Source organism: Phaseolus vulgaris, chromosome 1 (assembly GCF_051622355.1).
Source record: "Phaseolus vulgaris cultivar YP4 chromosome 1, ASM5162235v1, whole genome shotgun sequence".
NCBI lineage: Eukaryota > Viridiplantae > Streptophyta > Magnoliopsida > Fabales > Fabaceae > Phaseolus > Phaseolus vulgaris.
Genome location: NC_143498.1, coordinates 11,750,886 through 11,766,922, shown reverse-complemented (window position 1 = coordinate 11,766,922; position 16,037 = coordinate 11,750,886). Strand labels below are relative to the sequence as shown.

Below are 16,037 nucleotides of genomic sequence, written 5' to 3'. Positions count from 1 at the left end.
GCCAAATGTGGTGTTGACACTGTAGCTCCCAGCTTATTCAATGAAGATCTTCCTAACAAAGCATTATAAGAAGTACGAGTATCTACCACCAAGTATCTGATTGTAATTATTTTCTTTGCATTTCCTCTACCAAAGGTTGTCGGCAAAATCAATGTATCCTTTGGTGTCAACCTTTTCACCTGAAAACCCAATTATTTGCTCCTTCAAAAGGACCATGTCCTGTTCCTTCAAATGTAACTTTTTGAAAGTTTCCCATGATAGAATATCGACTGAGCTCCCTTGATCTACTAGAGTTTTCATTACCGCGTACCCGGCGATTTCAACTGTTATCACCATTGGGTCTCATTGATCAGGATCAATATCCTGGAAATCTTCATCAGTAAATAACATTAGTGGCAAACTTCTTCTTTTGAAAACATGATTCACGGTTATGGCACTTCTCAAATATCTCTTTCCTATCGTATTATACGTTTCCTTTTCCGCAAAGCCTCTAGAGATAGTATTAATGAACCCCCTAACCGGCCTTCCCAAACTACGTTGTTGGCTCCTTCTCTCTTGAGAATGGAGGTCGCTTCCTCCATCTCTTAGATCTCTTTTTTCATCTCTTCCTCCTCTTCTCTCATTTCGGTCATTTTGTATATTAGTCGTTCTTCCAAATTTTTCTCCTCTATTCCTGACATCTTGTTCTGGACTTTGACTGGCCTTCATTCTTCCTCCTCTAACAAAGCGTTTTAATTGCCCTATCTAGATCAACTCTTCAATTCGGTCTTTCAGCGCTATGCATTCTTCAGTGTGATGGCCATGATTTTTATGGTACTGGCAATGTTTGTTGTGATCAGCTCGATCTGGGGTTCGTGCTTTCCTTGGTGGCGGTCTTACTTCAGTTGACATCGCGTCTTGAAGTATTCGAGCCCGAGTTGTACTCAATGGTGTGTATTGTTGAAACTTTCAGCCACAATTAATTTACAAAATACAACATTTTAAAAAAAAAATTGTAGTGAAAGTGTATAAATTAAAATTTATTATATTGAATAAACAACTGAATAATGTAACTCTCACCACAGCACAAAAATTAGTTACACGTGTCCAATGAAAAAAGTGAAGGCTGTCTCTAATCGCCGGTTACGTATATCTTTTTGATGGAAACTCGGCGCCGCAAGTAGAATATCGCTGCTGGCACTAAGATATTTCCCCATAACTTCCTGTTACAAGCCGAACTACAATAATTCACCAAACAGAATGCATCCAACATCTTTCAAAAAATAAACAAAACAAAAGCACCACACAAAATCAATCATACTACAAAAAAAGTATACCAGATAAAAAAAATCCGAAAGAAATATAAAATCAATAATTACATAAAAACAAAGTTATGGTAGTTTCTTTGTAGTTTATAAAAACTTATGCTTTCAAAGGACTAATGTTATTGAAATAAAAAAAACTAATTTGCATTTAAATTTATTTTTTATTGATCAAAATTAGACAAAAATGAAGTTTTAATTTTTGGAATATCTATTCATATCCGTGAGCATTTGTTTTAAATAATCATGCAGGTCAATTCTTCTACGTAGACATAATGATGTTTCTTCTACGTAGCTACATCTTACGTTGTCATTCCTATTATCAACTTCTAAGAAAGAGGGAGAAGGAAAACAATAGTTTTTAAATTTTTTTATAAGCACAAGTAAATCTATAGAAAATAATATTATTTTTAAAGTGTTTAAAATTAAACTAATCCAAAATATATAATTAAAAATGCATAAAAATAACTAATTATTTTTACATTTTAATTTTTTTTTGAACTGAACGTTGTAGTTGAAATTTAAAATCAAAGTGAAAGTGGAATTTGGCAGAGAGAGAGAGGAAAGGAGCGCGTGGTGTAAGGTAGTTGGAAAAGAGGGTGAATGGTATCTATGGGAGAAATGAGAGACGCAACCGAGGTTGAGTGAACACGTGTCCTCCAACCTCGCGAAACTCAAGAAAAAGCAAAACATAGGGAAAGCAACCTCTGTGATGCCACGTAAACTAACCTATCACTCTGACCTTTCTCTCTCTCTCTTTCTGTCATCTCCTTTCACCAACTGGCCCCACCCTCACCTCATCTTTCACACAACCGTATCCCTTACCCCAACATCAACGCTCCACGTACCTACCCTTCAATCTCAGTCGTCCACGACTCCCTCACAAAAATCCAACTCACTGCTCCATAAATATCCACCTGTTACGCCATCACGCCCTCGCTTCCGAATCAACGGTCCACATTCCACCACTCTCAGATCTCGCAATCAAACACTTTAAATTCCCTCCTTCCACGCTACACCACGTTTCTCTTTATTGCCCTTTTTCTTATTTCTTATTTCTTATTTCGCACTTATTGTCTATTAGTCTTCTGCTGTGTTCTGCTGCGTTGTCTTGTGTTCAGTTCGTTGCATGCAAACACCACTATGAAGACGCCAAAACGCCACTCGCCGTCGGCAAACGCTGTCCGGCGAGTGGACCCTGATTCAGCTGAGTTTGTTGCGAGGTTCAACAACGGTCGCCAGAGAAGGCTCAAAATCAGGAAACTGAAGTACACTTGCCAGGCGAAGATCAGCATCAGAAATGGCAACGGCGGCGCCTCCGCGCCGCCGGCCGAGGGGCCGGAGGGAGGGAGCAGAGAGATTCATGAGGAGGTGGAGATATCGCTGTCGCTGGGGGCGGCGTCGTCGTCATCAGAGGAGGAGGAGCGTTCATCGTCGGAGCAAAACGACGGCGTTTTGTTGTACGGGTCAACGTCGGTGATTGGGAGGAGAAAGGAGATGGAGGACGCGGTGAGTACGGAGATAGGATTTGCTGCGAAGGAGAGAGGGATGTACGACTTCTTCGCGGTGTACGACGGCCACGGCGGAGCCCAGGTGGCGGAGGCGTGTCGGGAGCGATTGCACCAGCTGGTTGCGGAGGAGGTGGAGAGGAGGGAGAGTGAGGTGGAAGGGGACTGGCAGGGAGTGATGGAAGGGTGTTTCCGTAAAATGGACAGCGAGGTCGCCGATAATGCGGCCGTCAGGACTGTTGGTTCCACGGCGGTTGTAGCTGTCATAGCGGCGGAGGAGCTTGTCGTCGCTAATTGCGGTGATTGTAGGGCTGTGTTGGGAAGAGGAGGTGAGGCTGTGGACTTGTCTAGTGATCATAAGGTATAGTTGTTACATTTTCTTAAATTATTTAATTTTCCAAATTTCAACTTTAATTTTTATTCCCTATATACAGTTCATTTTTAATTATTTTTTTTATAAGTTTTGATTTTGTACATTATTATATGTTAAAAGATAGCGTATAGCCGTTTTTATTGGAAAACTAAATATATATTCACGCATATGTGAACAAGTAAGTCAATGTTCTTCAATTTGATGGGAGAAGGGTAGTTTATCAAAATTGTTGCTGGCAAGTGAATGTCTGGAGTGTGCGAATGTGTTATGTTTAGCGTCAAGAAGAGAAAGATGTCTTTTTGTCGTTTTGGAGAGTGAATTATTTCAATTATTATTTCGAGATTTACGATCTTCTTTGAAATGGGTGTATAACAGCTTTTATATTCGGTTCCTTTTTTGATCGCAAAGCAATTTATTGTAAGATAATGAATGGCATTGTGTGTGCACACAGCCCAATAGACCCGACGAGTTGATGCGAATCGAAGAGGCTGGTGGAAGGGTGATTAACTGGAATGGCCAGCGCGTGCTTGGTGTTCTTGCTACTTCACGATCCATAGGTTAGTTTGAACCTTTAAATCTTCACTCACACTATAATACTGCTTGTCAAACGTTAATTAGTTAATAAGCTGCGATGTTGCTTCGGTGTCGTGTGGATTATCCTTTTGGTTTGGCACTTTTTAACACGACGTTTTTATCTGATCAGCACTGAAAAGACAGAAGAATCTTAGCACCCTCTGGCTTTTTATTATCGGTGTCGTGAGTATAGCAGAGCAACGTTGACCAGAATGAGTATTATTATTATTATTAATCGGCATCCTCTGACCTTAAATTTGATTTTTTACAATTATTACCTTTTAAATCTTTAACTAATCAAGATGACACACTGTTGCTTTGATCCGTCCAGTAGATAGGAATATAAAAGAATGAAATTAACGATGAATCTGCTATGTAAAACAAGTTTGCCTTAAATCAATGATTGTCTTTACCTTGAAGGTTGGACAGAAATATAACAATTATTCATAAGCCTTAATTGCTTCTCGTATATGGTCAAACACATGGAACCCTTAACTATTAAACGGAGAGGGAAAGGAATCTTGATCTGTCAAGTTGCATCGAACACTCTAATCCCCATTTGCTTAAATATTCAAACGAGAATATTAACTCAAATCAATGATTTACCATCCTTTATAAGTGGTCAAATTGGATTTGTGCTTTATGTCGCAGATCTAGAAAGGACAAATCTAAACCAGATTATTGAACAAGATTGTCTGTGTATCTCAACATTGTTTGAAATGCAGGAGATCAGTACCTTCGACCTTATGTAATATCAAAACCAGAAGTGACAGTGACAAAGCGAAGCAGCAAGGATGAATTTCTGATACTAGGAAGTGATGGATTGTGGGATGTGATTTCCAGTGAAGTTGCATGCCAAGTTGTAAGGAAATGCCTGAATGGACAGATTAGGAGAGTGTCCAATGAAGTTGGGAAGCATCAAAACCGTGCTGCCGAGGCTGCAAGCCTCTTAGCTGAGATAGCATTGGCAAAGGGAAGTAGAGATAACACCAGTGTCATTGTAGTTGAGCTAAGAGGAACAGTAACATAACATCAGTGTCTGCGATAACATGTATTTTCTTCTCTAATTCTTGCCTTCTGCTTTTGGACTATTATCCACCCACGTCGTGCATCCTCAATATCAGATAATAACGACTACTTGCTTTGCCACATAGTGCTTTTCTTTTAATAATGACCTCTAATTTATATTTCAAATACTTACAAATTTTGTTGCCAAACTAGTATCTTACTTTATACAATGTAAATGACAAACATTTCCCTTCATATAATAAAAGTTTAGAACTATTTTTTACGTATCAATTACATTTCCTAACAAATTATTATGTATGATAAAATTATTGATTTTTATTATAACTATCTCGAAAGTCACATCAAAAGTTATTTCTAATTTACTGACAATATGCATTTTTAAGAGATTTTACAGGGAAGTGCCCTCGGGTATAGAGGGCTAGTACAAATATAACATATTTAGAATATAGAAAGACACTCTTTATGATACTTTATATGAGAAGCATATAATTAAATCGACAAGACCATAAATTAACTAATTTTAATTATTAATGTCATACGTTTATATCTTATTTAAAAAATGTTTGTGGGATAATTTGTTTTTTCACATATGAATGTGACTTTCATGGTTTATAGATCGCATAAAAAAATGATTGAATGTTCTATTATTAGAGTTCACATTAAATTAAGAGTATAAAAGATAATTTGCAGGTTTGTTGTACCAAAATCGTGCAATTTTATTCGTTTATTATTAGAATGGGCAGAAATGTTTTTTTATGACTTTAGGTAAATCTTATTTCGTTGGCACAACTTCGTTTGGAAGAAGTTATCCTAATGTAAGATGACTTCAAATGACATACCAAAGTTTCTATTATTACTCTAGAAAGATTTTGGTACAAAATTACAGAATTAAAGTCGTTATTTAAATGTAGATTAGGATTTAATTGAAGTCATTCAAGGATGTGACACGAATTCCGTGCTAAATAAAAACAAACTTTAACCACTTCAATTATTTTTATTTAATACTAAATTCATGTCACCTTTGCACAATCTTAGTTAGTTGTAGTATTTATTTAATTTAATGATTGTTATAATTTAAATAATAATTTATTTTAAATTTGTGTGTAATAATATATGAAGTAAATAATTTATGTATTAAAAATTTAGTTAGAATTTGATTTTATAATATTTGAATGAAATGTTAAATATTATTTAATAAACTATGTGTATGTATATTGTGATTTATAATATTTTATTGAGTAAAAGAAAGTATGAGTAATTAGAGTAAAATAAGAAGATTATTAGATTAAGTAAAATAAATTACATTAAAAGCAAATGTGGGTCATAACATTAACAAAATATTTAAAAGATGTTGTGTCACATGTTGTTTTTCTTCTTTGTGGTTCATATTCAGTATTAGAAGGTGGTGGTATTAGACTATCATCATTGTTTTCTGATTGGTTGTCGTTAGGGGTGGTCATGGATTGGATTTTTCAAAATCCAATCTAGATCCAATCCAAATCCAAATAAATGGATTGAATTTAAAATCCATATCCATTTTAACTAGATCAAATTTATTTGGATTTTTCTTAAATCCATTTAAAGTGGATTAAATTCACTTTCTTAATTAGATTAAATCCACTTTGTCAAATACATTAAATCCATTTTGATATGGACACAAACTAACTTGGCTCGAACTGGGCCTAATCCGACTTAACTTTGTCGCGGATCGACGTGGACCAACTCGGTTCAACATCGACCTGGGCCCGGACCACTCGACATCGGCTCGGTCTCGAACGAATCGACATCGGCCCGGGCCCCGACGACCCAAAATTGACCCGAGCCCAGACGACTCAACATCGACTCGGGCCTGGACAACTTGACATCGGCTCAGGCCTGGACGACTCAACATCGACCAGGCCCTCTTAGCTCGACATCGGCCCGAGCGCAGACGGCAAGACATCAGGCCCGGGACCAGACAACTCGACATCAACCCGGGCCCGTACGACTCAACATCGGTACGGGCCCGTACGACTCGACATCAACCCGGGTCGTACGACTCGACATCGGCCCGGGACCGTACGACTCAACATCAATCTGGTTCCGTGACAACGGCCCGAGACCGCTCGAGATCGGCCCGGGCCCGCTCGACGCAATATCGGCCTTGGCCCGCTCAGTTGGAAATCGGCCTCGGCCCAGACGAATCGACTTCAGCCCGGGCCTGGACACTCGACAACGACTCGGGCCCGAATGACTCAACATTGGTTTGGGCTTGCTCTGCTCGACATCGGCCTGGATTGTCTTGGCTCAACTTGGATCGGGTCAAGTCAAAACCCAACCCAAAATGCAATTTGGATAATCCAAAAATGTATCCAATCCATATCCAATTAAATGGATTGGATTTAAAATCCAAAAATATGGATTTGGATTTAAGATAAATCTATTTAAATGGATTAAAACTAATGGATTTGGATCATTATGGATTGGATTTTGTAATTTGGATTTTTTGCCCACCCTTAGTTGTCGTCAGGTGTATTATCATACCTATGTGAAGGCATTGTGGACTGATAACAATGCATTGATATGATGTGGTGGTGTCAATATAAAAGTACTAAACAATTTTTATGGACTACAAAACATATTTTTTTACGATGGAAAAATGGTGTTAGTGGACGAAAGTTGTTGGTATGGAAATTGGGAAAACATGTTGTGGTGATAGTCCATATATTTGAGCATTTTGCTTGGTTGAGCAAAAGTATGTTGTTGAGCATTTGAAAAAGACCCAACGTTCTATCTAGCTAAACCAACCTGATGAACATAATTTTACTCACACTTAGACCCCTTAATCATAGCTTTCTTGGACTTCAATTATAAATAAATCCATTGTTTTAAATAGGATTCATCTAATTGAGTTTTATTTGCACCTCAACAACATCAAGTTTAATAAAGATAAAGGTGTATAAAGAGTCTGATGTGAACATCTTAGGCTAGACAGTCAGATAGAAGTGTCTACTGCACTAATACACAAGTTTAAAAGAAGTGTCTACTATTACAAGTGGGCTTGATCAAGCAAAGTCCTAGTTGCTTCTCTAAATCATATGGGAAATTAAATATGAGTAAAAGAACTAGACAATAAAATCTACAGTATCTCATAAACATATTTAGGAGCAAATAATCTCTTTTGGATTAATTTTCTTGTAATTTCATAATGAATTTTGAGTTTATGTGCAATTAATGTTCTTGAATATGTATAATAGGTTGCGCTAAACGGTTTGGTTCTTTTGAGTTCTAATTTTTGTTAATGGAATTGCTTTTTAACACATGTTGATGAATCAATGTTGTTCTTTAATTGAAATTCTTGTTTAGTTTGCATTATTTTGAACAATATCTTGTTTGCATAATTCAAGAGATAAAAGACTAAATTCTTATAAGAACATGCATGGAGACAAGTAAGGTACTGAATGCATTAATAGACATGTTTCATTAATTAGGTTTCATTGATTTTGTTAACTCACGTTTGGTCAATTCAATCCTATTTGGATGATAAATGAATTATATATAATATATATATGATAAATCATTCACTACTAAATGAGCTTGATTCAACTTGTTTCTTAATATGTTCTATCCTCTATTTTATTTTTCTACACAACAACCTCAACCCCCTTTTACTTTACTATTATCTTTATATTCTGTTACTTGTAGATAAGTTTTTTGAACGGATTCACGATTAGATTCATTGGAGACGACTTGGGGTCAACTGACCCTATCTATACCATCATCTTTTTTGGTGTTAGACAATATAACATTATGTTAAACAATTTATCTTGAAACTATTTTAATTTGGTTGTGGAACTACAACAATCACAACCCAAGTATTGTTTGGACACTCAACCATCTCTAACTAACAACCTTGAGTATTGTTTGAAACACCATCATTCCTGCCTAAGACTAAGTATTATATGAACAACAATCACTCTTGGTTAAAACTGAAAGGTTTACAAAGAGAGTGATCTAAAAGATCACAAGGTTGCACAATTGAAATAGAGATTACGTCTTATGACATATACAAAGATATTACACTTTTTTAGATAGCTATGAACATGAACAATATTCTTCCCACAAATACAAAGGCTAATTATGCTTAAGATTACACGGTCTTATTCTTATTGCAAGGGTGTCATCGATCTCCCTTCTTCGCATAGATTTTCTTTATTTAGAGTTGAGAAGTGAAGAGTTGTTGCAAATCCTTTGTAGTTTTTGTGTGGGTCTTCTTCTACTGTTGCTTCTTCTTGCATTTGAGCATGCTTTGAAGATTCAAACTACATTAATGATCTTTATTAAGCATTATGTGTGACTTCTTTGGAAATACTTATGGAACACGACAAAGTTAAACAGGCCTAGGCGAGTAGCTTCTTTCCTCCTTTAAGAAAAGTGATGGCTTGATACAACTAGTTGACTTTGCAACACTTACATATTGCCTTTTTTAGAAGAAAAAAAATGCATGAAGCAACATCCAACATGTTTCAAAAGATCTTGATGTTAATAAAAAGTTATGAGATCTTCTTGAATAAAGAAGCGTACATTCTCTATTCTCTACACGCATAAAATAAGCACTTATTAGTTTGAAGTATACCATGAAATGCTTAAGGCTTGCATGTATTAGACCAAGTATACTCATTGTCCAAAAGCTTATTAGACAAAGAATACTCACTTGTGTTTGTTCAAGCAAAAGCTTATTAGATGAAAAGCATATGCACAACGCTTGCTTTTGTCAAACGGAGCACACAACAAACAACACTTGTGTTTGTTTAGTCGCACAACTTGCATATGTTGGGTCAAACTAAACATTTGCATCTAATGCGATATGATGCCAATAAAGAATTATGTTTTAACATTTTGTTGTTTAGGCACAGAATCAAAACCATACAAAGGGTCTCTTCAAGCTGAAAAATATGAATGAAAAATATAATATTCATGTACTACATGTTTAATTATAAATGATTGTTTCAATATGTGTATGTTTTTTCAACACTAGAGTAATATTGTCATCATCTCATCTTTACTATCATTATTATCACTAATTTTGTTGTTATCATCTCAATCATAATTGTCATTATAGTTGTCATCACTATCACTACCATCCCACTATCTCTATCATTATTATCAAACATCTTATTATTTGGTTCTTATTATGATACATTAAGTATTTGATCAAATTAATGTTTATCGTGTTATATTATGTTTGTATTTTGTCTTTATATCATATCATGGCAACTAAGCAATTTCTTAAATGCAAGCCATGACAAACTCACGATAGTACAATTTTCGTGTTAAAAGAAATCAGCACATAAACTTATCTTACACATAAAACATAATATAAAATGTGCTCAAATATCATAATCTCAAAATTATTATTATTGACATCAACTAGATTATTAAATTGTCCATAAATATCATTAATGCAATATGATAGCAAAGCATACATTCTATTACAACATTTAGGTTTAAGTACTCATTTAGTCTTTATAATGGTATAAACTTTATCTTTTAGTCTCTATTATATCATTTTAATAACTTTTAATCTCTATAATGCATATAATTTTTAATCTCTTTTAGTTTCTATAATTTAAATTTATAGACACTAAAAAGGATTAATAAAATAATGATTGTAAAGTATAGAGACTAAAATATAAAATTTATGTAATTATAATACCAAATAAGTAATTTAACCTAATATTTATTAATAGAGTTTTAATTTTTTTTCTCAAAAATGGCAAACTAAGCCCAACCATGGGTTCCAAGAGGAAGGGCCCAATCCTCAATGTAATCTGGACTGCTACCCACAACCCTTCTGGACTGTGAACGAATGCCATTAATTTTTGGGCCTGGACTTCTTGGAATTTGGTAAGCGGTGATTCCTCCACCTGAACTAGACGAGTCGCAGGTTGAGCCTCCCTTCATTGAGGAGTTCCACTGAGGCCCAGCTGAAACCCGAGGCTTCGATGGGCCTTGAGCCCGAACCTTAGCCTTTGCAGACTGAGTTGGGGCCATATAACGTCTATTTGGGCTGGGAGGTATATGATGATTCTGCCTATTGGAGAGTGGGCTTGAATCAATAAAGTCTGGGTTTATGGGGCTTATGCTTCTGACATTGGCTGGGCCTGGAGTTGCAATCATATCCATTTCCACGGTCTTCTCAGACATGTTATCTGTGGTGGTCGATGTTGGAGAAGCATGAGTCATGTAAGAGGTCTCACGTGGCCCCATGTTCCTCACATTGTCTGGTTGTGAGGACATCCAACGCTCCAACCAGTTCCAACCCCATTGCGCTTTTTCCTTTATTCCTATTTCATCCTTACCCTTCCATTCACCCAACAAATATTGATTTTGCTGCTGTTGCTGTAAATGGTTCTCCACAACTTTAACACAATGTTTACATCTTTTTATTGTAATCATTTTTTCCTATTTTTTAATATATATTAACTGATAATAAAAAAATATTAAACAATAACAAACTGTAATGTTTTGAAATTTTAGTCTTAATTTTCTATTGATGATTCAAAATGTTTTATCCTTATTTACTTTAGATATGTTAAATTCTAAATTATCAATATCTTTTATTTTTTAATTAAAATGTAAAAATGTTTAAAATTTACAGACGTAATTTGAAAAGGTACAAGATTTAAATGATATAAATTATCCTACAGATATGTATAGATTTTTTTTTTCACAAAGACTTCTAAAAATAAGAAATAAAATTAAAAATAACGTCTCCAAAAGAGTAGAAGTTTCTTATATAATCTTTTGATTGTTTTAACTTATAAGTTAATTAAAATTTATAAAAAAGTATTTTTAGTATTTTTTTTTTCTAGAAGTTCATTAAAAGAAACAGAAATCTAATAGTTTGCAAAGATACCTGTTGCTGTTGGTAGTTGAAAGCGTAAGCGAGAGCTCTCTCCCTCTTCATTGTAGCTTCATGTTTCCTCAAATCGTTTTCCTTAATTTTGTAGCTACTTTGACGCCTATTGTCCCAATCATTATTGATGTGCGTCCTTCTCATGGGGCTCATGGGCTTGGGCTTGGGCTCTTCGATCTTCTGATATTGTTGTCTTTCCTCGTTGACGTGACTCAGTTGGAGTCGGCGAGCCCTTACTCGGGCCTGCACCCTCACCAGTGCTTGCATGCATCGCATAGTCATTTGGGCTTGCTTTCTCACATTGTGTCCCCTCACCAGTGCTTGCAGCCTCACCAATCCCTTCAATGCTCGCAGTGCACGCCGAGCCTACGCATGCAATTCATTAATTAATTCAATACCCAATGCTACCATTCACTTTACACACCAAATTTATTCAACAAAAAATTTCACACAATTAAGATAGACCTTTTACAAATACTGATTTTTATTCATTTATTTTTTTTAAAGTTTTAAATAATTAATTGTTTTTATCAAATACACTTTTACTTTTATCTAATTTTTATTAAACTTACTCTTATATATTTATTGTGAAGTAAAAATAGAAAAAAAAAATAAAGTGAAAAACATCTTAACTATTCTATTATGATGTCAAAAATATTATTCTATTTTTTCTATTTCTACGTCTAACACCTTATTCTAATATGGAGATACTAACTTTATATACTTTAACTGCCGCCATTTGCAAAACATAATTAATTGCAACATAGAAGATGTAGCCAGATGCCTTTGTTTTGACATAAAAAAAAATATTAATTCTATGAAATATGCATTAATCCTCTTAATATGTATTGAGATAGAGTTTTTTAAAATAAAAATATGAAGAATCTTCTTTAATATTATTATATATTATATATAATATATGCAATTAAAATATTGCTTATACAATACATTATATCACAGAAAAAATTATAAATTGAAATATAATAAAAATTATAAATTTATTCAATGACATGTTTTCGTATTAAAAAAATCATATTCAATACTGGTTTCAGTTTTTTTTATTAAAAAATATATTTAAGCCTTTTATTAAAAAATATGTTTTACCATCATAATTCTATAATTAATGTTAAAAAGTAAAATAAAGTATAAATTTACAAATTTTAATATTTAAATATCTAAAATAAAATTAAAATCTTTTATTATAGATTAAAATTTTAATAACACTTCTTTATGTGTATTAATAATAACAAATTTATATGTAAAATAATTAAAATGACATATTTTAATCTTTTTGACCTTTTTAAGAACAAATTTTAAAATAATCTATTATTAAATATTTTTTCATAAAATCAATTTAAGATTTTATCAGTTTCAACAGATTTTTTTATTCTTAAAATGTTTATTACTTGGTTTTTAACCTATTACTTGATCAGGATCGGTCCGATTATAAAAAAAAAAAAAAGTTTATATTCTAAAATTAAAAAAAGAAAATGGTTAGAGATTGTATTGTATGAGACAGAAACAAGATCTTACTAGATAGCCTCTGTAGTATGATTGAATGAGTACTGCTGCTCTTTCTTCCTTGGATTGGCGTCCATAACCTGCCAATCTCACCACTCTTGCAGCTGCTTGAGCAGCCGCCACGGCAGCTTCAGCGGCTGCGGCAGTAGCTGCTGCAACGGCAATGGCGTGGCTTCTATCTTCTGTAACTGGAGTTGAAGTGCCACTCTCTTCATTTGTCGGATTATTATCCGGAGAACTCTCTACTGGAAAATGCTCAAAAGACACCACCTCTGCCACTTCATGCTGTAATTTCTGTGTGCTGTCTTTCTGAAATGAAATTCACTCAATTTGTGATTACAAACAACAAAAGTCTCATTTTTATTAAGCGAAAACAGTTACATGCATCACACAGCATCATTCAACAATTTTTCTTCTAGCCTTTTCTGTCCCCTTTTCTCCTTTTTTTTAACATGATTAAAAATCCGACAATCTAGTCTCTTCACCATACTTCTAGATACATTCTCTGTACAATTTTTTTACTAATTAATTTTGTGCACCAAAAACCTATCAGAGAAAAATATATAGATGCCACTAAGCTCATATCAGATAAACTGAGATTCTAAGTGGGAGAAATTTTTTACATCAGACATTGAATTAGTGTAATTTCTTTTACATTGACTATGAACATAAATTTCCGTGCAGAAATTATAGAACAAATATCCACCACAAATGTAATTTTGTGTATATATACCGATGTAGTCTTGCAACAAACAAAATAAAGAAATTCATCTGCAGAAGTATCATTATCATCAACCCACTATTCTGCGTTAGTGTTGTACATAAATGATATAGTAAAGAAATTAAAGATCAGAAAATAACAAATTTTGAAAAAATAAGTTTGATTTGAGAAATCATCTTTTCGTATTTTACACTCCAAAATAACTACCAACCTACCTACTCCATTGATAGTCACCTCCTCCCTTTAATTTATACAGCATTTTTCCCTCATTTTATCTTCTTATAAGAAAAATAAGACTAGAAAAAAATACTATATGTCCTAATTTAAAGAAAAGAAGTACATATTACCAAAAGACTGAAAAGATTTAGGTGATTTGCAATCGCTTGAGAAAATCACGTAATGATGAAGTATCATTGTTTTTGTGTTTGTGAGATGATGAATAACATATAACTTAGAAAGCACACGATGATCAAGATGAATGATGTGATGGGTTTGGTGGTATGATAACTATGTGACACATACTAGCAAATGCATTTGATACATGTTGACTTCGTCGGGGACCATACACATACATAATTACATGCTGTATCAGGTTGATGGTCCCGAAAGCTGAGAAATTGCCAGGCACATCTGTCATTATTGCAGAGGAGCGCACATAAAGACACAAATTACATTAGAGCAAGCAAACCTTGTGGTTCACTTAGCCTTGGATAAGGCTTTGGCCTTTAATGCGAAAGGAAGAAATTGATTGTGATCGTGCCATTCCTTGTGCTGCACACACAATTTTCTTTTTCTTTGTGGGTTTGGAATTGGGGAAAGTTCATGACTACTTCGAGAACTTTTGATCAATGACATAAAAAGGGATTGAAATCATTGGTTTAAACTATATTAAAATAACACATTACGCTAAGGTCTTCACCCTCTAATGTTGAAATGAAAAAAAATAAAGAAGGAAGAAGTAATTTTGGAATACAAAATTACAAAGGCTAAGAAGAACTCTTTTATGTCTCGAAAATGATTTGAAATTTTTAAACGTGTGAAAACTCTTAAAATCTGAAACTAGGACAAAAGTGACAGATTCTTATTTTGAAATCTGGTAACTGTAAACATCTTGATGAATTAGACAAAGAAATATTTATAATCTATTCTTTTAGACATTCAACAACACTTCATACTCATATTCCGGTTAAAGTTTCCAAATAAAGTAAAAATAAGATTAATGGTGTTTCTAGTCCCAAAAAAAATGCTCCGAATCTCTAAGAAATAAAGTGAAGAGTTATTATAACAGAGCACCGGCAAATCATGTTCTAGAACAACATAAGAATAAGAACATGAGAATAAGAAGAGGAGAATGGATAACCTTCTTCTCAGGCTCTGGCAAGTCTTTAGAAGAAGACTTGAAAACTTTCTTCACGGACGAGAACCAGCTGCTTCCTTTTCTCCCCATCAATAAACAAAGGATCTGTTTCTCATGAAATCAGCATCTTCATCATATACATTACCATTTCATCCATGTCAAAAACGTTATGATAAATTTAACTATTATTACAACACAAAAAATCCTTTCTGACGCACGTTAGCTAGTGACCAAGGAATAAATCTAAGTGTACCAAGTTGAGAGCGAGCCATGAAACTAACCTGGTGAAACAATTACCGTTGCCGTTTTGCATCACTTCACATGTTGTGCCTGACATTTTCGAGATTCATGGTAAAGAAATGTTTGGTGAATTAGGGATTGTGGAGCAGAATTCAGAGAAAAATAATGAGGACGCTGAGAGAGAGAGAGAGAGAGTGTGTGATTAGTAACTGTGTGCCCGCGCAACCGTCGTTGGTATTTATCAAAATCACGGATGTGTTGGACTGGGTAAGTGACAAGGAACATAAGCAAGTAAACCATGTACCATTAATATAACTATTAATAACCTATTCCATTAATTCAAGTCTCTTTATAATTTATTTTATATACATATTTTCTTATGTTAAACAACACGTAATATCATATGAAAAATAATAAAAAATAAATAAAAGTGTAGAGATTAAACCAAACATATGAAGAAAAAAAATAAAGAAAATTTCAAGAATAAGTTAAACAACTATAATAGGAGTTTAAAAT

General features: G+C 34.1%; 2 protein-coding genes across 3 annotated transcripts; one reads left to right on the top strand and one right to left on the bottom strand.

Annotated features, from left to right (window-relative positions):
- Positions 1-2,241: 2,241 nt before the first annotated feature.
- On the top strand, positions 2,242-4,904 carry LOC137813555 (protein phosphatase 2C 51). The gene is made up of 3 exons (XM_068615885.2): positions 2,242-3,170; positions 3,634-3,739; positions 4,481-4,904. Exons 1-3 carry the CDS (start codon positions 2,445-2,447, stop codon positions 4,783-4,785), a joined length of 1,137 nt encoding a protein of 378 aa, XP_068471986.2. The 5' UTR covers positions 2,242-2,444; the 3' UTR covers positions 4,786-4,904.
- Positions 4,905-10,161: 5,257 nt separating this feature from the next.
- Positions 10,162-15,810, bottom strand: LOC137813554 (protein IQ-DOMAIN 21). Of its 2 annotated transcripts, none has more exons than XM_068615883.2 (5): positions 15,563-15,810; positions 15,285-15,386; positions 13,216-13,512; positions 11,683-12,048; positions 10,162-11,165 (listed from the first exon to the last, which is right to left on the bottom strand). In XM_068615883.2, exons 2-5 carry the CDS (start codon positions 15,369-15,371, stop codon positions 10,545-10,547), a joined length of 1,371 nt encoding a protein of 456 aa, XP_068471984.1. In that variant the 5' UTR covers positions 15,372-15,386; positions 15,563-15,810; the 3' UTR covers positions 10,162-10,544. The 2 variants fall into 2 exon arrangements, with proteins under 2 accessions (XP_068471984.1, XP_068471985.1); XM_068615884.2 differs by having other exon boundaries at positions 15,285-15,408; positions 15,563-15,732.
- Between the last annotated feature and the right edge of the window lie 227 nt (positions 15,811-16,037).

What these genes read in the sequence shown, in the direction of transcription:
- LOC137813555 (XM_068615885.2), top strand. Translation starts at nt 2,445, where the DNA reads ATGAAGACGCCAAAACGCCACTCGCCGTCGGCAAACGCTGTCCGGCGA. An exon ending in ACTTGTCTAGTGATCATAAG is followed by an intron (nt 3,171 to 3,633) that starts GTATAGTTGTTA and finishes GTGTGCACACAG; the next exon opens with CCCAATAGACCCGACGAGTT. An exon ending in TGCTACTTCACGATCCATAG is followed by an intron (nt 3,740 to 4,480) that starts GTTAGTTTGAAC and finishes TTTGAAATGCAG; the next exon opens with GAGATCAGTACCTTCGACCT.
- LOC137813554 (XM_068615883.2), bottom strand. Translation starts at nt 15,371, where the DNA reads ATGGGGAGAAAAGGAAGCAGCTGGTTCTCGTCCGTGAAGAAAGTTTTC. An exon ending in CATACTACAGAGGCTATCTA is followed by an intron (nt 12,049 to 13,215) that starts GTAAGATCTTGT and finishes TTGCATGCGTAG; the next exon opens with GCTCGGCGTGCACTGCGAGC. An exon ending in TCAACTACCAACAGCAACAG is followed by an intron (nt 11,166 to 11,682) that starts GTATCTTTGCAA and finishes AACCATTTACAG; the next exon opens with CAACAGCAGCAAAATCAATA.